General features: G+C 42.7%; 2 protein-coding genes across 2 annotated transcripts in view; both read right to left on the reverse strand.

Annotated features, from left to right (window-relative positions):
- KCNK15 (potassium two pore domain channel subfamily K member 15) overlaps positions 1-24,222 on the reverse strand; it is a 284,394-nt gene that overhangs the window by 165,808 nt on the left and 94,364 nt on the right. The window lies entirely within an intron of this gene.
- Positions 379-23,315, reverse strand: YWHAB (tyrosine 3-monooxygenase/tryptophan 5-monooxygenase activation protein beta). Its single transcript, XM_066234967.1, has 6 exons — positions 23,119-23,315; positions 8,478-8,780; positions 6,449-6,572; positions 4,479-4,642; positions 2,615-2,710; positions 379-2,319 (listed from the first exon to the last, which is right to left on the reverse strand). The coding sequence occupies exons 2-6, from the start codon at positions 8,775-8,777 to the stop codon at positions 2,263-2,265; spliced, it is 741 nt and encodes a 246-aa protein (XP_066091064.1). The 5' UTR covers positions 8,778-8,780; positions 23,119-23,315; the 3' UTR covers positions 379-2,262.

The raw sequence follows: 24,222 nt of genomic DNA on the forward strand, positions 1-24,222 counted from the left end.
ATGGATCCCGGTCGGGCACATGCGGGAGTCTGACTGCCTCCCCGTTTCCAACTTAAGAAAAATACAAAAAATAAAAAATAAATGTATGTGAGGGGAAATGGACGGACTTGAATGGGATCCAAACTCCACTGGCTACACCAAATCTTAGAAACCCCCACAGAACACCTAAGACCTGGACAGTCTGTGGAAGGTGGATAGGTTTCCGTGTTAATGGCAATTTCTTTCCTTTGACACTAACTTACTTCACTTCTGGTTCTAAAGAATGACATAAAACTGTTGCCTACTTTTAAAGGAAGAGTAGAGCTCAAAATAAACATGATCAAAAAAGCGAACTCTGGCAGTGATCGAGATGGTGCCACACATCAATTCACAGGCAACTAACTGATAAAATTTTTTATTTCACTTTTGAATTTTACATGTTTCCTGATTACTCCGTGTAAGGTGGAAACTAGAACTGTTTAAAAGACATACACAAATCTAGTACATCAATAACCAGGGAATTTTCTTTTTCTTCTTTTTTTTTTTTTTTTGCTATACTATTTTCACAACCACGGGTGTGCTTGCTAGGCAATATAACCATCACAGAAGCAAACGTGAGGCAGAATACTGGTAAGGAAAACAAAGCAAGAAAGAGCTACCAGATATACAGACAGGCTCGTTCCACATTCACTACTGTGTTTTCAAGCGCCAAGTATTTAACTGCACATTTTTGTTCAGCTAGAAAGGAGGGATTTTTTTTTCTTTTTTTGGTTTGTTTTCATCAGTGCATGAATGTTTTTTTTTTCTCATTTCAGCAGATGGACAAACAGATGGATACTAAAGCTATGTGGAATGTTGGGGGAGGGGGGAGATACTGTGAGACTGGTAGGCCCGGGTATTCTGGATTCTCCACATGGCAGTGTTCATGCAACTTCCCTGCATTATAGGGTCTTGTTTAAACACGTCTGTGAACTTGGCTGGATGAGTACAGTTAGGAGATCTGGTGACAGGTACTAACAAGCATTATCAGGGCTGGCTGTAATACAGGGAGAAGTCATGAATATTTAAAAAACACTTTTTTGATTCAGATCTTGGTGTGCCTGAACAGCAACTGTGCTGCGAACTGGAGGAAGACAGAGCTATGGTGCTGGAAGCTCTTCTTGTCTCTTTGAAACAAGGCCTGCTCACCAAGTGCTCATCAATTTCACTCCTCACCCCCTCCAGACCCACTATCCCTGTCCATATACAATAGTATTAAACTGTGAACAAGAGAGAAACCGACTTCAGAAAGAAAAAAAGTGTAAACAAGCAGGACAGAAATTTAAAGAGGGAAGAGAAAAGAAAGTCAAGTCAAAAGGACAGTGGAAAAGAATGTTTAGATTTCAAAATTTAAAAGCCCCAAGCTAGGTAGAGCCCAAAGACTTGGTACTCCTCATGTAAAAGGCAATCTCTGCAGAACATTATTCTTAAAGGTATTACCCAGGAGACAGGTAAGGCCATTCATAAGATACAAAGCTTTCTCCTTTAGCTCGTGGTTACAAGAAAAACATACCCATGACCGAAGCACAAGTCGCAAATCAGTGACATTGTTATAGGACAGGGGTTTTAGTCACGTGTGTTATATGAGCACTGGACCTTCTCATGGTGTCATAACCCAGTTATCTGCCACAAAGAATTTCCATTTTAGGCTTTTAAGTTTTCTCAGAGGAAGACAACGGACAACTGCGTTCACAAACTTTTGAGTGGCACTAGCCCAAACCAGTCAAGTGTCTACAGCCCTGAACAACGGGCAGAATCACTGTGAAATGCTGTCAAACTCGAATGCGAAATGATAGGTGTCTCACTCCATGTCCCAGTATCGCCATATAATCTCTACAACTTTCTGTACAACTTTACAATGGAGCTGCATTTCAGTGACTGTTTTGATATTAAACTTTCCCAAAAGTTACAGATAATTTAGGTCTATTTTTTTTTCTACCAGTAAGAGTTCTGCTTAAGTTACAAAACCCCATAATCACAGTGTTGTTTTTTTAAAAAATTAAACACACAGTAATCCTGTCAATGTTAAATATCAAAACTTCAGAATGCCGTGGCATTTATGTGACCGAACTGAGTTTGAGATACAAATACCAGCTTTTTATCCCATGGACCATTTTTGCTAGGCTGAGGCTGTGAAAAATTGAAAAGTCGACGTACTTTTTTTTTTTTTTTTTTTTATCGCACAAAGGGATATATGTGGAGGGTACAGAGTGACACTGAACAGATCACGAAGCACGACAGACTTTAGTTCTCTCCCTCCCCAGCATCTCCTTCATCTCCCTGGTTTTCTGACGTCCACAGCTGCAAGAGAAAAACAGAGCCATAATCAAAGCTGGGCTCCTCAAATCTACTCCGGGAGGTCCCCACTCTGAGCATCTATCTTATCTCCCTGGACTGTTTAAAATTCTTGCTGTGTAACTGCCGACAATGATGACGGCAAAGGTCAAAACTTCAGCGCTTACTTAACTCTTAAATTAAACACTGTATAATGTTAACTATACTTACAAGGTACCAAATCCCTTGAGTCTCGGGCTATAGTGAGTGAATCGAGACTGTAAACCCTCCCAAAGCGGCCCCTGAAATCAGCAGTACTCACAGTGAGATTGTCCCGAAGCAACTGCATGATTAGCGTGCTGTCTTTGTACGACTCTTCGTTCAGTGTATCCAATTCAGCAATTGCTTCATCAAACGCCTACAGCAAAGAGCAGTTAGCAAAGGTCACAGATTCTCTGAAGCAAGTTTAGCCTAATTTTTTCCCACTTAACCAGTGAATATGATTTCTCCTCCTGTCCAGTAGTCTGGGGAACCTAGGCCATTATTACCTTGTTTGCCAGCTGTTTCAGCAAAGAAATAATATATGTTTATAAAGCACCAACCAACAATGACAAAAAGTCCTAGATAAGAACTTTACCTAATAAGTCAGCAGGTATTACCATAAATGTAGCATTCATTCTAGGCAAAATCATGTAATTTTTAAATTACTGAAGACATTTCTAGAAGGGAAGGGGAGGGGAGGGGAGGGGAAAGGAGGAAGGGGGAAGGGGGAAGGGGGAAAGGAAGATTAAAGAAAGAAAAAAAAGAAAGAACCCCTAAAACTTAAAAGGTCTAGATACAGGAGATAAAGAGAGAACAGAAATTCATACCACTGAATCTGATTCAATCAAGTAATGGAACACTGAGAATTCATTTCACACACTTTTTCCAAATTAAAAAAATTTAAAATAACAGTATGCAGGGTGAATGACTATAAAAATATGTAGAAAAGGCAACTGGGTTACCAAAAGATTAGGAGGTAACTCAGCACACATTAAAAAACAAAAACAGGGCCCTGGCCGGTTGGCTCAGCGGTAGAGCGTCGGCCTAGCGTGCGGAGGACCCGGGTTCGATTCCCGGCCAGGGCACACAGGAGAAGCGCCCATTTGCTTCTCCACCCCTCCGCTGCGCTTTCCTCTCTGTCTCTCTCGTCCCTTCCCGCAGCCAAGGCTCCATTGGAGCAAAGATGGCCCGGGCGCTGGGGATGGCTCTGTGGCCTCTGCCCCAGGCGCTAGAGTGGCTCTGGTCGCAACATGGCGACGCCCAGGATGGGCAGAGCATCGCCCCCTGGTGGGCAGAGCTTCGCCCCTGGTGGGCGTGCCGGGTGGATCCCGGTCGGGCGCATGTGGGAGTCTGTCTGACTGTCTCTCCCTGTTTCCAGCTTCAGAAAAATGAAAAGAAAAAAACAAACAAACAAAAAAAAAAAAACAAAAAAAAAACAAAAACAGGTCCTGGCCAGTTGGCTCAGTGGTAGAGCGTCAGCCTGGCGTGCCAAAGTCCCGGGTTCGATTCCCAGCCAGGATACACAGGAGAAGCACCCATCTGCTTCTCCACCCCTCCCCCTCTCCTTCCTCTCTGTCTCTCTCTTCCCCTCCCGCAGCAGAGGCTCCACTGGAGCAAAGTTGGCCCGGGCGCTGGGGATGGCTCCATGGCCTCTGCCTCAGGCGCTAGAGTGGCTCTGGTGGCAACAGAGCAACGCCCGGATGGGCAGAGCATTGCCCCCTGGTGGGCGTGCCGGGTGGATCCCGGTCGGGCGCATGCGGGAGTCTGCCTGACTACCTCCCCGTTTCCAGCTTCAGAAAAATACAAAAAAACAAACAAACAAAAAAACCCCCACCACAATCTCATTTCTTTCATTTCTACAGCTATAACTTTGAATCTTGGTACGAGGAATATTAACACACAATGGAGGCCTACAGCCCAAAGCTTGAGAAGGCACAACTAGCCTCACCCTGAATTTCCCACAACCACCCCTGAAGAATAGTCATCAAACAACAAAAATTAAACAAAAAAAAAGCAGATGTTGAGAATTCAACAAGTATGTCTGAATTTATTTCCTAAAAGATATACTCCTACCCCAACCCCAAGAAATCTTCCAATAAGCACAGCGCTGTGTACCACAGGCAGCAGCCCCAGCGCCTTCTCACCGTTTTTGCCAGGCTGCAGGCCTTCTCAGGGGAGTTCAGGATCTCATAGTAGAAGACGGAGAAATTCAGCGCCAGGCCAAGTCGAATTGGGTGCGTAGGCTGCATTTCCTTCTTACTAATTTCAAAAGCTTCCTGGTAAGCCTGCTGAGAGTTCGACACAGTGGCTAAAAGAAAGATGACATATTAAGAGCTGGGTTCGTTCATAGGCTGCATCACATACTGGACCACTGTCAAATTATTTCACCAAACTAGGCTGGATTAAATGGCTGATCAAACGAGGGGTCAGTGTCTCCACCATTCTGATTAACAATCATTTGCTAAATGTTTGTTCTAAGCCAAGTACTGTATTTAATGCTTTGGGGAAAAACAAAGACAATAATGACAAAGCCCACTAAAGCAGTTAAGAAATAGAGAAATAGTCTGACCAGGCGGTGGCGCAGTGGATAGAGTGTTGGACTGAGATGTGGAAGGACCCAGGTTCGAGACCCCGAGGTTACCAGCTTGAGCGCGGGCTCATTTGGCTTGAGCAAAAGCTCACCAGCTTGGACCCAGGGCCCCTGGCCCCAGCAAGGGGTTACTCAGTCTGCTGAAGGCCCGCAGTCAAGGCACATATGAGAAAGCAATCAATGAACAACTAAGAAGTGGGAACGCGCAATGAAAAACTAATGATTGATGCTTCTCATCTGTCTCCATTCCTGTCTGTCTGTCCCTGTCTATCCCTCTGACTCTCTCTCTGTCTCTGTAAAAAAATAAATAAATAAATAAATAAAATAAAAACTGTTTAAAGAAATAGAGAAATTTTAATGAGACAGAACATAAAAAACAGCATGTTTTAGTGGAAAGGTCACGGACTTTAGACCCAAGCTTAAATTACCAACTTTTATTCACTAGGTGTTTGGCTTGAAGTAAAAACCCCTGTAGCTTTAGTTTCCCTATCAGAAATATAACAAACTCCCACCTAAACTCCCAGGGTGTGTAAGGAATAAATGAGACCATACAATGCTCGGCATATAGTAGGACTCAATACAACAGCTGTGGTTACCACCATCGCAGCAATACACATATGGGGTAAAAGAAATGCATTACTACTTATATGGTGGTTTTATGCTATCAAACTCTTTCAAGTTTCACCTCTTAAGAGAGAGCTACCAAATGATCCTCAAGATACAATTTTTTCTAAAAGCACTGTGGCCTGGCCTGACCTGTGGTGGTGCAGTGGATAGAGTCAACCTGGAAATGCTGAGGTTACCAGTTCGAAACCCTGGGCTTGCCTGGTCAAGGCACATAAAGGAGTTGATGCTTCTAGCTCCTCCCCCCCTTCTCTCTCTCTCTCTCTTTCTCTGTCTCTCCCTCTCCTCTCTAAAATGAATAAATAAATTAAAAAAAAATTTTTTAAATAAAATAAAAGCACTATGGCCTGACCAGGCGGTGACGCAGTGGATAGAGCGTCGGACTGGGATGCCGAGGACCCAGGTTCGAGACCCCAAGGTTGCCACCTTGAGCACGGGCTCATCTGGTTTGAGCAAAAGCTCACCAGCTTGGACCCACGGTCACTAGCTCGAGCAAGGGGTCACTCGGTCTGTTGAAGGCCCGTGGTCAAGGCACACATGAGAAAGCAATCAATGAACAACTAAAGTGTCGCAATGCGCAACGAAAAACTAATGATTAATGCTTCTCATCTCTCTGTTCCTGTCTGTCTGTCCCTGTCTATCCTTCTCTCTGACTCTGTCTCTGTAAAAAAAAAAGATGTTAAAAGCACTCTGTACCAGACTTTTAATGCCCTCCACATCTTCCCCTTAGATTTGATCCGTCATCCCCAATGACCCCATTTATCACAGGTCAGCACAAGGCTGTGGTCTTCCGAATTGAGTACTGTGGTGACTAGACAAAGCAAAACTGTTAAAATTATGATGAAGGAAGACAGGCTCCTCTACTGGTCAAATTTGTTTTTTTTAAAAAATGTTACTTACTTTGCTTATTGTCTCCAGATGCCACCTCAGAAAGATATCTAAAATAATCCCCTTTCATTTTCAAGTAGAACACCTTACTTTCTGGTTGTGTAGCATTGGGAATAAGGTATTTGTCCAACAGCTCCTAAAAAATGATTCACATTTTGTTAAGAATTTGGAACTATTACTTAAAAGCTGTTAAAACCTATATCTGAGATTCAAAATACACACTACTACTTCTAAATAATTTTTTCCTGAAGACTTAAAAAAACCCCACTTTCATCCAAAGCTTTTACATGGTTTTTAGCCCAGGTCATAACAGCAGATGTCTGTTTTCTTCTGTTAAAAATCACTTCGACCATCCATAAGGGGTTGATTAAAGTACAGCCATACAATGAATGCTAGGCAGGCTTTAGAAATGACGATGTGGAACTATACTGATAATGTGAAAAGGTTCTCAAAATAAGTCTGAGTGAAAAAAAAAAGCTTATAAATACGAGTCCTATTTTATATTAAAATACACGTGTACACGCACAAAAATACGTACAGAAAAAGTCTGGAAGGCTATTTTTCAATGTTAATAATGGTTCTCTAGGTGAAGGAACTACCTGTATGACCCTGGACAAAGGACCTACTACACCCTGAGCCTCCGTTTCCTCAGCTCTCCAATGGGATGCACAACAGCCATCTCCTAGGGTAGTTATGAGAAAGGGCTCACGTACATAAAGTGCTTAACATGTTGCCTGGCACACAGTAAGCACTCCAAAAGTAGCTACTATTATTATTAATAATAAATTCCTTTAAACATTTATGCTTACAACAAAAGCAGTTCTGAAGGAGTCCAAGCTTCGTAAACAGAGCAATATTTTCGAAGAGTTGTTTTAGAATGTGGCATCCTGAAAAACTGGTTAAGAGGCAGTAAGTACCATGCTTTCTTCACATTCTCTCAGATGCTCTTAAAAGCTGGTCTACGTTTTCAGGAATTATGGAATGTCTTGCCCTTGGAATACATGCCATACTTCATCTGAATATCAGATGTACCTAACATTCAGGAATTAGTGCACCATTAACAAACCCCCAAATTACCAACAGGCAACAAATTTAGTCATGACATTCTTACACTATAAGTCTAACAAAAAGCTCAATGCGAAAGCTTAGTTACAAGGGGATTTAATCAAAGTGTGAAGATGCAAGAGCAGTAGTCATTTTAATATTCTCTGCAGACAGACAGGGCGTAACTCATTATGGGTTAGGAATGAGAACTGCCTGATGGCTGACAAGCTCTGTACAGGTTTTCAAAAGAAAGGTGTCATGGGTAGTAATTCGGAAAGGCAGCCAGCAGGGGAGGAGGTAGATCCACAAGTGTGAATTCCTTTTCCCTTCAAAAGCAGCCCTCACCGTTCATTTTTACCTGATTTCACCTGGAAGAAAAAGAAAGTTCCCAGTGGGCTCAGGATGTGAGGGAAAGACAATATGACCATGATCTGCTCTAGGATAGCGCCCCCCTCCCACCCAACCCCAAATGGTGGTCAGAGTGAAGGCAGTTAGGACCCGATCATCTAAGGCTCTGTAACACACAGGAGAGGAGAACCCCGACCACTGTTGATTTGGCTTTGGAACGCAGCCCACACTGACGAGTGCGGCTAACTTTTGGACAAGGACTGGGCAGGCATGACGGGGAGTCTGAAAGGCAGCTTGGCTTTCTGCTCCACAGATACAGAAGAGCCTATCTGTAGCTGCATCCATCTCTAATCCTGTCTATCTGGACCCAACTCCTAAAGACAAGCTAGAGGGGGGATGCTGACTAAATGCTCCTGGTTTTCGTGGGTCTTTTTGAAGGGAGAGGAAAATTCCCTATAAGTGATAAGCAACCTCTGCTCAAGTAAGAGGTGAGAAAAATCACATCATTTGCTTAAAAATTAGTTGCAAATGGTTTGCAGATTTCCAGTATATTCAGACACCTTTGCCTCATAAGCTGTTTGAGAGTTTGCATTTGTCCATTAAATTGATACAATTCAGAAATCACAGTTTAAAAGAAACAGGGCCTTACCAGAACATCGTTGCAGATGTCCTGCAGTTCAGCCTCTATCTTCTCCCGGTACTCTTTGCCCATCTGCTGCTTCTTCTCGTTCCTCTCCGTTTTCTGTTCAATGCTGGAGATGACACGCCAGGAAGAACGGCGGGCGCCTACCACGTTCTTGTAGGCGACGGAGAGCAGGTTTCTCTCTTCGTTGGAGAGTTCATGCCCCTGTTCCGTGACTGCCTTCATGGCTGCAGCCATATCATCATAGCGCTCCGCCTGCTCAGCGAGTTTGGCTTTCTGTACGAGCTCACTTTTATCCATGGTCATTCCCTAGAACAAGAGCAAAGGAAAGCAAACATCAGGCTTCAGGCAATGCATGTGAATCTTCTTCCAACCCACCTGAAAGAAGCACGCCTACAGGTGAAACATCTACTTCCAGATGCCCTCAACACGGACCAGAAGCATCTATCGGACCTTTTTATTACTTTGGTCAGTTCATTTTCCCAACAGTCCTACAAGGTGTCTATGTTCACAGCAATCTCTTCCACCTTCTTTGAGGCGAAGAAATGGAGGTTGCAAGAAGGCAGCACTGCTTGGGGAAGACAGAGCCAGAACTCAAATTCAGGTCTCTCTGTCTCTAGTTCTTATTCTCTTCCACTTTCCTACTCTGTCTCCTCAATACAAAGAGACTGCTTAATAACTATTTCTTTATGCTAAATATGTATATGTTCCTTACTTTTCTCAAGACTGGGCTTGTTATGAACAAGTATGGTCACCCCCACAGTATAAGGAAAAACATCTTCAGAATGATAACTGCTTCAATCTTCAATCTTAAAGCAGAAGATATTACTTGCCCATCAAGTAGTAGGTACATAAAAGAATATATGCCATTTTTATATCTTCTGCAATTTGCTAGATTTGTTACAAGAACACACTAGTGCATAAATTAAGGGCAGACAGATTTGGCTCTATCTAGCACCAGCCCTGCTACTTACAAGTGGTCTGACCTTGGTCTAATCACTTAACCTCTGAGCTTCAGTTTCCTCAGAGGAGAATAAGAAAACTACCAATTTACTCCCCATGGGATGCTGTGCGGGAATAAACGACCTCATCCACGTGCAGCCACTCTGAAAAGCTCACAGTATTATATACTAACTTCAGGTGTGAATTCTGTACATGGTATAGGTTGCAACAGATATGAGTGAGTGTATTTAACAATATGCACAGCAACAGAACTTCAAACTATAACTGAGTTCATTTAAATTTTTTTGAAATAGATAAAAATCTTACTGGCCTTTTACACACCAACCAGTGAATACCTCTTAAATTACTCACCTCACTTTAGTCAACTCCCCACCATAATAATCACCATTTATAGAGAATACAGTAAGTTTTGAATAACATGTAGCTAAAAAATTATTAACCAATACAAACTGGTTTTATGTACTATTATTGGTTTAAATTTCAATATATCCATGTGTGCCAATGTAAAAATACACTAATATACTAAAGTACAAAAACATAAAATGCTATTTTAAATAGTTGTAGGAGTAGCAGTATTTTTTTTTTTAAACCCTCTTTTTGGCCTGACCTGTGGTGGCGCAGTGGACAAAGCGTCAACCTGGAAATGCTGAGGTCACCGGTTCGAAACCCTGGGCTTGCCTGGTCAAGGTACATATGGGAGTTGATGCTTCCAGCTCCTCCCCCCTTCTCTCTCTCTGTCTCTCCTCTCTCTCTCTCTCTCTCTCTGTCTCTCCCTCTCCCCTCTAAAATGAATTAAAAAAAATTTAAAAACCTTCTTTCATTATTATATACATGGTATCACAATTTAAGATTCTGAAAATGGTTAATAATTTTAAAATAGAGGATGTATAACACCTAACAAAATGGTTGTGCTTCAAAAGTCATTTCTGTATTTTCAAGAGAGGAATTCTACAGACAGGCCCCACCACACAAAAATATTTTGAGGTGAAGCACAATGGTAAGATACACCCCAAACTTAGACAATTCTGAAAGAGGTGAATCTCTAGTTCAGAACCATGGTATACTATCCTGGTAAGATACACCCCAAACTTAGACAATTCTGAAAGAGTTGAATCTCTAGTTCAGAACTATGGTATTTTATCCCTTGCTTATTATCTAAATCGTATTCAGAGCTGTGTTCTAAATGAGGCTTCCTAACTCGAAGCTTACACTTAGTGAAAAAGTCTCACCTTGTATCTGTTTAACATCTTCACCCACTTCACTAGAGTGATACTGTTAGAGGGCTAATAATCCTCATAAAATGTTCCATTTGCTTTCCTACATTTCCTGGCAAACCTGTGTACTCAGGAGGGGTCCCATGATTAGTTCTGTCCAATGAAACATAACCAGAAATGATGCTACTTCCACGTTGAAACTGCTAAAGGCCTATGCATGGTTCACCAGGCTCTCTTCTTATAGCAGCTACTTAGAAGGCAATGTGTTCTAGATGGTGCAAATCACAGAACAGTGAAGTGTCTGTGACGGAAGGGACTTCTGCAGTCCTGCACTAGACAAGCAATGTGAAAGAGAAATCTTTGTTAGGTTAAGCCACTGAGATGATGATGGGGCTGTTTGTTACAATACAACCTAGCCTATTCTAATATAAGTACATCAAAGATATACTATTCATCATCTTAAAACTTATACTCTATCAGTATGTCTAACTTTCTTGACCATAAAGTCTTTGAGATCAGGACATTATCTCCATCATTAAATAATTCCACTTCATTGTTTCTAAAAGAGAGGAGCAGAAAGAAGCCAATTTTCAATGGACTTCAAAAAATTTTCCAGTCTGTAGGTTAATTCAAAGTCAGCAGTCACTTTGTAGCCCACTCACACTGGTAAAGGATGCCTGGAAAGTCTCTGTCCCTACTAGGCCCCCCAGTTAAGATGCACACCTCCTGACCTGACCTGTGGTGGCGCAGTGGATAAAGCGTCGACCTGGAAATGCTGAGGTCGCCGGTTCGAAACCCTGGGCTTGCCTGGTGAAGGCACATATGGGAGTTGATGCTTCCAGCTCCTCCCCCCCTTCTCTCTCTCTGTCTCTCCCTCTCCTCTCTAAAATGAATAAATAATAATAATAATAAAAAAGATGCACACCTCCTTATCCCATTCCCAAACATTAAAAGTTAAAGCATACCTTTCTGAAGAATCCTGACTACTCCCTAAAACCTCCCAAATGTACACGCCCTATTTTTCAAAATAAAATGTGATCTTTCTGGTTTGGGGCCAACTATTCCAAGCTTCTTTGGGATCACTGCAAGAGCTCTTGGGGACTGAGAACCCAGCATGATATGGTAAGACTGAATACATATATGCCTTATGCAGCTGTTTAAAAAATTCAAACCACACACACAAAAACAACTTACAATAATCAAAAGCCATAGAATAGCTAAGTGTCCTGATGTCTGCAGCTTATGTAACTTTTGACTTATATAACATGGATTATGAAGCAGCTAGACCAATTTCAACAGGAAATGGGTTACACAACACCCAGCAGTTTGGAGGAAGGCAGCAGACATCAGAGAAATTAAATTGTCCCTCCAGACCTGTTAGACTTTCTCATCCACTAGTCTCCAACGTGTACCTTTCTCCCAGGCTGGACATCACTGAATAATACCCCACCAATGCCATGCTCACACATGCCTAAAATTGCTGCTGGACAGTAGTAGCCTTCCTTTATCTGTAGTTTCACCTTCCATGGTTTCAGTTACCCACGGTCAACCGCAGTCTGGAAATATTAGAAAGTAAATTCCAGAACTAAACAATTTGTAAGGTTTAAATGGTGAGCCATTCTGAGTAGCATGATGAAATCTCGTGACGCCCTGCTCTGTCCCACCCAGGATGTGAATCACTCCTTTCTCCAGCGTATCTATGCTGTAGACACTCCCTGCCTGTTGGTCACTTAGTTGCCATCTTGGTTATCAGAGAGAGAGGGGAAGACTACATTCACATAATTTTTATTACAGTTTGTTATAATCATTCTACCTTATTAGCTACTGCTGTTAACTTCTTATTGTGTCTAACCTACAGATGAAAATTTATCACAGCTATGTACATAAAGGAAAAAACACAGTATACATAGGGTTCAGTACTACCTGCGGTTTCACACATCTACAGGGGTCTTGGAATGTACCCCCCCAAGGATAAGAGGGCACTACTCTAGTTCCTTTCATCTAGAATGCTCTATTTACGTTATCCCCATGCAAACTCTACCCACTCATCCACAGCCAGAGGCCTTCCGTGACCACCCCCCATCTCCAACTGATCTACTCTGCCTATAAATCCAAATACACTTGCAGCCTATTGCACTGTCTAGGGCTTCTCTCTACCTGCCCTCTAATTCTATGGTTGGATGATGAACAGTGTACCATTTACAAACCGTTTAACATGTGCATGTCCTCAAAGAAAACCTTCACATTGTTTCTCATTTAATGCCTGAAAACAGGCCAGTAACAAAACTGATGCTCAAATGAGTCAATTTTTTAAAACAAATCATTTCTGAAGAGCAGAGAGAAGACAGGCTACCTAAATGTAGTATGGTGGAAAGACAACAGGATAACATGTGAGAGCAGAATCTGCCACCTCGCAGCCACATGAGCTTGTTCAATCTCAGTCTCCCAATTTATAAACTGGAGACAACAGCTTCTACCTCAGAAGAGGTGGTGCTGGAGGACGAGGGGCAGAGAATTAAACAATAGTAAATACAAAAAGAAATTTTTTAAATGCATAGTGCATATTGCTCCTCTCAGAGTACCAATACATTATTACTGTTTTTTTTTTCTGAAGTTGGAAACAGGGAGGCAGTAGAGACAGACTCCCACATGCGCCCGACCAGGGGGCGTTGCTCTGTTGCAACCAGAGCCATTCTAGCGCCTGAGGCAGAGGCCACAGAGCCATCCTCAGCCCCCGGGCCATCTTTGCTCCAATGGAGCCTCAGATAAGGGAGGGGAAGAGAGAGAGAGAGGAAGGAGAGGGGGAGGGGTGGAGAAGCAGATGGGCACTTCTCCTGTGTGCCCTGGCTGGGAATCAAACCCGGGACTCCTGCACGCCAGGCTGACGCTGTACCACTGAGCCAACCAGCCAGGGCCTCCATTATTACTGTTTTAACCCACTAAATGTAAGCTTGCATTTTTAATTTTTTAAATGTACAGCCCATGAGAAGGAAAAGCAAGTCTATATGAATCCTGTACAGGAAGTGAACGTTATAATATTAACATTCTTAGATAAAACTCCACCCCTCAATATCCTCAAAATGGACAGAAATGTTACCTGCAATAGTTTCATTCAAAGTTTCTAACTGAATTTTCTAGATATCAAGTAATGATGGTTTATAATGAAGATTCCAGACCAAGACAAACATTGGCAGAAGAGCCTCTTAAAAAGCCTTAAAAGACTGCAATCTGTCAGCAGGCATGGCAGGACAGCAGAGCAAAAAAATGATTAGAGGCTGAAAGAGGTCTAACCTTGCAGTGGGCCAAGAAACTTCCCTGTGCCTGGTATAGTCAGGAAGACACCGACAAGCTCCAGAACAGGGATTCTCAACACAGCCACATGATGATGACAGCTGTCGAGCTGTTTGTTCAAAGCCACTAGTTGAAACACTTCCCAGTGCAATCCGGAGTGGTTAGAAGAGAAATAAATGTTACAAGACTATATGCTATCAAAAGGAGGGATTTAATGTCATAGAAATATTTGTTAAAGAGATAAAAGGAAGAGGAGGGTAGAACTGCACTACAATATTATGCCTTTATAAATTATCCCCTAAAGGACATTAGGAAGAATAATTCTACAGGTATCCATGAAATAATAGGATTTCCTTCAAATAAATGAGTCCCAAAATCAGATGTAAATGCTGAAACAAGAGTGCATCTATGAACCAATGTAGCCCCTCAATCTCCATTCTTTGCCCAAGGAATATTTTATTTTAGCCATAGTTGGAACATTGAGGTCATTTCCCAGTGTCCAGAAGCAGACATCCAAGGATAAGAAAAAAGAAAGGGTGTGGGGGGGGGGGGAGGGGCTATCTATGCATTGTTAACCATCTTTTCTTTAAAAAAAAAAAAAAGGTGTTGCAAAACAGTTAAAAATGACAGTGGTGGCTTTGGAAGGTATTAACTTTCACCTATGTTTTGTTTCCAAGGAAAGGAACAGCCACTATTTAGCTGAGTTTAATAATGTGTTAGGAGTTTAAAATGAGGATTCTTTATCGATTCTACATTATGTGTCAGGATTACCAAAACTCTAATATAAAACATATATGAGTCGGGTCTATTAAGAAAGCCCTATATACAACAAATATGAGCTTCTGGAAAAAAATTAGGCGATTTTAAAAATAAATTTTCTGGCCTGACCAGGCGGTGGTGCAGTGGATAGAGTGTTGGACTGGGATGTGGAGGACCCAGGTTCGAGACCCTGAGGTCGCCAACTTGAGCACATGCTCATCTAGCTTGAGCAAAAAGCTCACCAGCTTGGACCCAAGGTCGCTGGCTCAAGCAAGGGGTTACTCAGTCTGCTGAAGGCCCGTGGTCAAGGCACATATGAGAAAGCAATCAATGAACAACTAAGGTATCGCAATGAAAAACTGATGATTGATGCTTCTCATCTCTCTGCGTTCCTGTCTGTCTGTCCCTATCTATCCTTCTGTCTCTAAATAAATAAATAAATAAATAAAATCTTTTTAAAAAAAGCTGTGGTACGTTTACACAACAAAGTACATTTATTTTTTAAAAAAATAACTTTTCTCGATCTCAGTTTCCTTAAGTGTTAAAAGGAGACATTAATAGCTAACAAACAAGATGACGTACATAAAATGCAAACAATACTGGTCAGAATAAAGGCTCAATAGGCAAATATTCTTCGTAAACTACTTCACAAAAATGTAATGTAGGACTGTAGGTAATGAAAATCTACCATTATTTCCAAGAAGTCTTTTGATTAATTGCTGAAAGGAGTTCCATGGAGGAACAGGAGAAAACAGCACGTGTTTGTCCTGGCTGGATAGCTCTGTTGGTTGGAGCACCATCCTGAAGTGCAGAGGTTGCCAGTTTGATCCTTGGTCTGGGCACATACAGAAACAGCTTGATGTCCCTGTCTCTCTCCATTCCTCTCTCACTAAAATCAATAAAAAAAACTTTTTAAAGAAAAGAAAACAGCACATATTTAAGGGTTATAAAGCTGCTTCTTGGAGAAGGAACCATATAGAATGAGAGGGGAACAGGTTTAGTTTAAATATGACTGGGTCCTGACTGGCTTTATGGGTTGAGGTTGGGGTGGAGTTCTATACAGGAGAGAAAAAGGGAACTCCTCCCAAGGACCGAAACACAGATGTATGAATAAAGTGCACTGTTTCTCTAGATGAAATACACAGAAATCAAAGGCCAAGATAGAAATGAAAACAGTTATCAATCTAGAGAGAGGAAACTGCCAGCAACATCTTAAAAATCTAGGCTGAAAAGTTCCCATAGGATAAGGAATTGACAGGAAATTCTGAAAACCATTCACAGACGTACCATTCCAGATAGACCACCCATGCACCATAAAGAAAGTTACAGCCCTGGAGTCATTCTGCTGAAGGAAAAACAGATGCCTAGCGACTGCAGGAGTGACTGAGGAAGTCAGTGGGCCAGGTGGTTAGTGGGTGCTACCCAGAAAAAGTATCCCTGGCTTTTAAAGAAACTACTCACTGAAGACACCCACTCTAAAAATATCTGTGTGCCATTCTACACACAAAATGAAGTCCTGTAATACATTGAATTCCATTCAAACATTTACAGGCTCTTTGTCAGAAAATGAAACATGGCATTAGCATTATCTGAAATTCAAAGTCATTGGCATAACGTCCAGAGAACAGACTTATGGAGGGCAACTGCACTTCCATTTGAAAATCCCTTACTGCTCTCACATCAGTTGTTGAATATTATTGTTAATTATGTCCAATTAGCCAAAATTAAACCTAAAACAATGGAGGTGGTGATATGTCAAGGTCAAACAATGTGAGTCAATTGCAGATGTGACAATAAAATGATCTCCTGGCTTTAAGTGATCAATCTAAAAAGTCAATCTGCTATTTCTGATCCACAAAGATGGCCCAATTGGTTGACCTTGTGAATAGGGTTCAAAAGCTTTTGGATCACCAACAAAATGGGAATGACCCAGTCCATCTGACCAGAGACACACACCAACTCCATAGGTTACTGGACCTCTGTAAATCTGTTTTCTCATGCATTAAATAGGCAAACCTACTTAATAGGGTTCTTGTAAGGATCATAGTTGTTCCTGATGCAAAACATTTAATTTAGCCCTGGCCGGTTGGCTCAGCGGTAGAGCGTCGGCCTAGCGAGAGGAGGACCCGGGTTCGATTCCCGGCCAGGGCACACAGGAGAAGCGCCCATTTGCTTCTCCACCCCTCCGCCGCGCTTTCCTCTCTGTCTCTCTCTTCCCCTCCCGCAGCCAAGGCTCCATTGGAGCAGAGATGGCCCGGGCGCTGGGGATGGCTCTGTGGCCTCTGCCTCAGGCGCTAGAGTGGCTCTGGTCGCAATATGGCGACGCCCAGGATGGGCAGAGCATCGCCCCCTGGTGGGCGTGCCGGGTGGATCCCAGTCGGGCGCATGCGGGAGTCTGTCTGACTGTCTCTCCCCGTTTCCAGCTTCAGAAAAATGAAAAAATGAAAAAAAAAACAAAAAAAAAAAAATTTAATTTAGCAGTCTCCATACCCTGTAAGCACTCAAATGTCAGCCAGAGTATATTCCACACAAAAGTCTAACAAATGGTCAGCCGGTGAAGGGACACTTACTACATGCCTCACTTCTTTCAGAATCAGACGGCTTTGTTTAAAGCCTTTTAAAAGAAAGATACATTTAACTTACCCATGCCTAGTTCTAAAATAGCGGTTATCAGTTTACTGTAAATGTCTTTGTTGGATCCCACACTGGATTGTTGAGCTTCAGGTAGGAACCCAGACTTTTTATCTGTGGGTGCCCAACACACAACACAATGCCTGTCACGCTGAATACGAGAGACCTCTTGACCAACTGATGCTTTTTCAAGGAAGCGAACAAGCTGTTATTTCCTATGTGGACAGGGGCAGGTAGATCACATCTGACCTATAAAATACAGACTATATCTATACTCTTAGATTCTTATTATTTTTTTACATGAAACTTATTGGGTAACCTTAGTTAATGTCGTGTAAGTTTGAGGTATGCAATTTTATGATACATCATCTGTATACTGCATTGTGCACGCACCACTCAAAATCTGATCTCTTTCCATCACTACATATTTAGACCCCTTCACCTTCTTTAGCATCCCCCCACCCCGTCCCCTCTGGTAACCACCACACTACGCTCTGTGTCTATGAGTCTGGTTCGTTTGTTGCATTTTATATTTAAAAAGAGCTCCATTCAGAAGACACCTTTTTGGTTGTTTTTTTTTGCTACCAATTATTATACCATATTTACAGACTAAAAGTGAGCTTCAACAAGCCCTTGGAAAGCCCTTGCTTTCTGTCCATCTCCTCTATTCAAAAGTCCAATCAGCTATACAAAAAGCCCTACCAGCTACATGGTTTAGTAACAAAAACAAAAATCTGTTAATTATGGTCTACCTAAATGTGTAAAGCACTAAGGGTTTATATCAGTGGTTTCCAACCAGTGTGCCACAAGAATAAAACACGTAATACCTGACTAGTCAGGATCACTGATCTCTTTTTCCTTAGATTGTCAAATAAAATAATGACAATAGTCAACACAACAGCCATCCAGTGTGAATGAATCAAAATTGTATTTATTTTTCTTGGTCAGATAGGCAAAAATACATTTTTTGGTGTGTCGCAGAATTTACATGTGCCATGAAATGAAAAAAGTTGAAAATCGCTCATTTAATCCTGAGAATCCTATGAGGTAGGTGTCACTCCTTTTAGAGATGCCAGGAGCTTCCGGCCCAGAGTCACACAGGTAAATCCGGAACCTGCTCTTCTCTCTCTGTAGCACTATTCCCAAAGATCAATTATGATTCTCAGTTCTTACTTACGAAAAATACAGAATGGACAGTTTTTCAAAGATTCTTAAAAGTTGTAACAGTGAAGCTTGAGAACTGACCTTAATTTTATCTAGCTTTAAAAAGCCAACATCAAAATAAGCAGTTAATAAACAGCATATGCCAGAAATTCACCAGACTGTTAAACAAGCTTTATGGTAAGGTTTGCAGACAAACAATAACGGCCAAGGCTCACATCTACTCTGTTGTTGCCTCCCATCTCTGTCCTGGTCAAGGCCATTCAAAAATAACTTTATTGTTGGATCTCTTAGGGAAGAAACAATGAAATAAACTTACATAATGGAGGAATGAACAGATTTTTAAAGTCATCTCACTCAAAGTGTGCTGGGAATGACTTGTTATCAAGGTCATCAATCAATTTCATGGCATTATTAAATATTACAAATACATAGTGATGCTTATATCAGCATCACTTACAGCAGAGAAAGCAGTAAGATGATTGGATTTTAGCATGCGCATCACAAAATAGAAAGCACACGAGTCTATAATTCCTTCCTAAGTATTTCCCTTAGAAAAATTCCCTCAGAATCCAACTCTAATAGTTTCTCCATCATGACATATAGATGACTAATAGGATCATATTCATATTGAGACCAAGCCACTTCTAAGTCTTTTTTTTTTTTGCATTTCTCTGAAGCTGGAAATGGGGAGGTAGTCAGACAGACTCCCCCACGAGATCCACCTGGCACGCCCACCAGGGGGGGTGCTCTGCCCATCCGGGGCGTCACTCTGTCCCCACCAGAGCCATTCTAGAGCCTGAGGCAGAGGCCACAGAGCCATTCTCAGCGCCTGGGCCATCTTTGCTCCAATGGAGCCTTGGCTGCAGGAGGGGAAGAGAGACAGAGAGGAAGGAGAGGGGGAGGGGTGGAGAAGCAGATGGGCGCCTCTCCTGGGTGCCCTGGCCAGGAATCGAACCTGGGACTCCTGCACGCCAGGCCGACGCTCTACCACTGAGCCAACCAGCCAGGGCCCACTTAAAAGTTGCTATTATACAATTCATTTCTTGCCCACTAGCTAGTGAACTGTCATCTCTCCCTAGAAAAATGTAGGAACCCAGAAACTTCAAGTTCCTCTACAAATACATTTTAGTTCATTCTCATTTAAAGGAAAACTGTTTAGTTTGATGCCATGGAAGAAAGAGGCAGTGTAGGAGGATGTTATAACTTAGAATTTTCTCTCTACCATGTAGATATACTCATCTCCTCCTCCCTAACAAAATCTGAAAAATCTAACTCTATGAAAAGGTAGTATATGCCTGACCTGTGGTGGCGCAGTGGATAAAGCGTCAACCTGGAAACGCTGAGGTTGCCGGTTCAGGGCCCTGGGCTTGCCTGGTCAAGGCACATATGGGAGTTGATGCTTCCTGCTCCTCCCCCCTTCTCTCTCTCACTCTCCCCTAGCTATAATGAATAAATAAATAAATAAATAAAAAAGAAGAAAAAAAAAATTTAAAAAAAAAAAAAAAAGAAAAGGTAGTATAATAAAGAAAAAATGAGTAACGGTGGTCCTGATAAATTCAATTAGATGACAAATTTATCCAGGACTGGATAAATTAGTATGCCACAAAGTAACTGATGATCTTTTCTCTGAAGAAAACACTAGAAAAAACAAATTTTCCCAAGCAGTATCATCCCTTCAAGCTAGAATGTACAGACTCCCCACCCTGATAAACTGCAGTTTTTAAACATAGCTGAAATTTCTGCTTGAACACAATTACTTCAATAAGACACATGTAAAGAAAAATTAAGGAGAAATGGGGTTCACACAATAGATATACACAAGTTGTTCAACTACAAGTAGAAATCCATCATTCGAGCCAGACCGCCTGGGTTTGATTTTTGCTCCAACACTTACTTACCTTGTGCTGTGTGTGTATGTCCCTAGGAAAATTAATTAAGTTATCTATGCTTCAGTTTCTTCATCTGTAAAATGGGCTAACAGTACTTACATACCATTGGCTGTTAGGAAGGGTTAGTGAATATGTGTACAGTGCTTAGAACAAAGCTGGGCACATAGTAAGCAAGCACTATAAGTGGTATTATTACAGACTAATTGTTTACACTATCTTATCAGTTGTGCATACATCACAAATGGTTGAATTGAACTCTGTGTGTCTATGTGATATAGCATATATATGTATGTCTATTCAATATATGTGCATATTCATTCATATGGTTAAATAACATTTATTAAATACCTATTATATTCTAGACCCTTACTACTGAGTTTGTCACAATAACATATTCAAGACTATTACTACATATTTGCATTTATACAGATGAGAAAATGTGTTTGAAAAATTAAAGATGCTAGTTACAAAACAAGGTTCTATAATATAATTCTATGTCTAATTTTGAAAGCAGCATGTATAAAAAGGTTGGATCTCATCAGAATGTAACTGGAGGAAAGAAGAAAGCCATTAACAGTGAACTCCGTGATTAGAGGACAAAACCAAATCTTTTATTTAAAAATCTAGTTTGTAAAAGGCCTCACAACAACTCTGGAGATAAAGCCAAGAACCAGATATTAAGCAGCACGCTGAAGATCACACAGCTAGAAAATGCTGCACGCAGGACCTGAATCAAATTGATGACTCCTGGTCCAGTGCTTTCTGCTTCTATATTCACAGCCAAATGGGCAAAATGTGCTTTTTACAGTGGCCCCCAAATCTGAAGACTCTGCCTTGGGAAATGGGATCATGGGAGTATGCTCAGCCTGGTTTTATGGATGCTGCCTCCCTGATCTATAGAGCTTCAATTCTAAAATGGCTTCAACATAACACAAGCACTGCATGATGGGAAATGTACAGCAGATTATAGGGTAGGAACCATACTCCAGAAGCTGACAGTCCATAAATATTTACTACTAATGAATGAAGATATTCAATCTGAAAACCAGATGTGTGGTCTAGGCAAAATCACCTAGCTTCAAATAAAAACTCCATCTGTAAGATGGGTGAATGGTTTCTTATCTCACTGAAATGAGGGCCTAGGAAAATAATTCAGCAGTTGCTCCTGAATTATTAGTCTTCTAACTTGAAAACCCCATGTAAAATTTTAACCTGGGTGCAGAAAAACTAATAGATTTTATCCTTACCATTCTTCGTGCTGCTAAGGACACAGATCCAAGAAAAATGATGGGGAAGGCAACTGTGATACAGACTCCTACATAAGGAATGGGGATGCACTTGGAAGTGTTTAAGAGGAAATTCACTAAGAACTAAGTAATATACTGCTCACAAAAAATAGGGAATATTTTATCGCTTCATATTCATTTGAAATACCCCCTAATTTTTGTGAGCAGTCTATTTATACATTTAAATTTCTAATAGGAAAATGCAAAAAGCTGAATAACCACATGTCCTATTCTATAAAACTACCTATGAGTGTGGTTCCACACAAACAACTGAGACAGTGAGAAACACATGAGAAACACAATTTTTATGTTCTTACAAGAGCTTGATCTTTCTGTCTGGGCTCCTGTGACTGCCTGATTTGGTATGTTCATAACACCATCTTGTCAAATTCCATCTCCCACCCGGGGCAAGTAAAATCAGAGCCTGATGCTATCTATCTAGCCTTACCAAAGAGAAAAGCGGTGAAGGCAAGGACAAGAGGAATGGATTTTTACAGAAAAGGTGGCAAATTGTCTTACCAACATTGTCACCTTTGAAAATCCCATTACATACGAATTCTCCATATGCAACAGACAAAGATGTATGTTACTCATCTTATGAAAAAAAAAATGGGCTCAAATCACTCCCACCCCTCCTACCAGGGAGCCATTAGGCAAAATGCAGCCCTAAAAACATGCTAACACACAGTATGGGGGAATTTTAGGCGAGAACATAAAAGATTAATGATGACAAATACCGTGGGAAAATATCTGATTCTCAGCCTCGGACATTTTTTTTTCCTGGGGATCCGGCCTGACTCGGAAACCGGTTTCAACAAATGCAATTACTTGATTCAAACCTCAACCCTGGGCTTCTCAGGGAATCTCGGTCCTGCCAGGCTCCAAAACCAGCGAACGATGATGAAACGGCTTTACTGCAAAGTGGGAGGGGGTTTGCTCTCTGCTCTCTCCCAAGGTTAAACCCCTTACCCATCCTGGGAAGTCAAGCAGAGGCCCTGGGGATAGACAACTCGCTCGCATTTGGTTCCATTTTAATTTTTGGAAACCGGAAAGCAAGGAGCAGGGGTGACAGGGCTGAAAAGATCGGATCTCGACGCTCAAAGCACAGGGAGGGGTCGTGCGGGGATCAAAACTGGGCAGCGAGAGAGGGTCCGGGGTGCACGGCTCGATATCCCTCTCTACTGGGTATGGAGCCGCACCCAGCTCGCCGGGCAGGGCCGCCAACGGCGAGGGCGGCCCGGGCCTCTCTAGCCGAGGGCCCGGCCCCGGAAACAGGGAGGGGCCGCGGTGAGGCCGGGCTCGCGCTGCAGACGGCCGTGCGGGGCCGAGAAGGGCGCGTGCCCCTATTCCCGGAGTCTACCCGGGGGTCGCCCTGGACGCCACTGCCGCCGAAGGGGGAGCTTAGGGCTTGGGCCCCTGGGGGCCCCGGGCGGATCCCGCCCGCACTCACCGTGGGAGGTCTGCAGGAGGCAAAGACGCTTGCGAGCGGAGCTCCGATCGCGGTGACCGCTTCCTTCTCTGGCCTACTTCCCAGGCAGCAGCACCGGCGGCGGCGGCTGCAGTGGCGGCACGGCAGCTACCCCGGCTCCGGAATCGGCGGCGGCGGTGGCGGCAGCTCCACTTCCGCTCCGGTCACCACTTCCGCTCCAGCCCGAGCCCCGCCCCACCCCTGCGCCATCTCCTCATTGGGCGAGCGGGGCACGGGGTTGCCCCGGCCGCCCTAGAGGGGCCGTGACGGAGGGAGGAGGAAGCAGAGCGGAGGGTCGGGACGCAGCGGACGCGGGAGGGCGGAGGGCCTGGGCGCGGGGCGAAGAGGAGGAAGGCGGAAATGGGGGCGGGGGAGCGGAAAGAGGAGGTGGGAGGGGAGAGGGCGGTTGTGGGGGGGGGGCAGAGTCAAGAACTAGGACCTAGGGGAACAGGGAGGACTGGGCGAGGTTCGGGGTTGGGCGGGCTTGAGGTCCTCTTTGCTTGGGCGAAAACTCTCAAGGGCCAAGCCGGAAGATTCCGAGGTCATCGGTTCCCACCCCACCCAAAAAGTAATGGCTGAGGGGTCGGAGGTTGAGGTCAGTCCCCATTTTCTGTGTCCCTTAGGAATACTGGACCTAGAGAAAGACAGAAATTGTTAATCTCTAAATTTTCGTTTAATCCTCTCTCTGGCCTTCAAGGTACTTATCATTTCCTCCTTTTGTGGACTGAAGAGGTCCCAGGAATTGAACCATGAAGGGCTTTTTGTTTTGAAGTGTGTCTAATTAATTGAATCTCTTAATTGAATATACTCCCCTTCCCAAGCTCTTAGAGGAAACTGTAGGAAAGGAAAAGACCCTCCACTCCTGTGACTGCTCTCTCCATTATCAACCTGCTGTTCCTCCCAAGGCATTTGACTTTTTTTCAATGTCTTTATTGGGATGAAATTGGTTAATAAAATTTTATAGGTTTCATGTGAAGGCAGTTGACTCTTAAACATTGTTCTTCAGAATGCTGCTCACCTCCACTCCCTTTCACCCAGTCTTTCGGCAAATATGTATTGAGCAGGCTTTGTGCTTAGTGTTGGAGA

The sequence above is a fragment of the Saccopteryx bilineata genome, chromosome 6 (assembly GCF_036850765.1).
Source record: "Saccopteryx bilineata isolate mSacBil1 chromosome 6, mSacBil1_pri_phased_curated, whole genome shotgun sequence".
Taxonomy (NCBI): Eukaryota; Metazoa; Chordata; class Mammalia; order Chiroptera; family Emballonuridae; genus Saccopteryx; species Saccopteryx bilineata.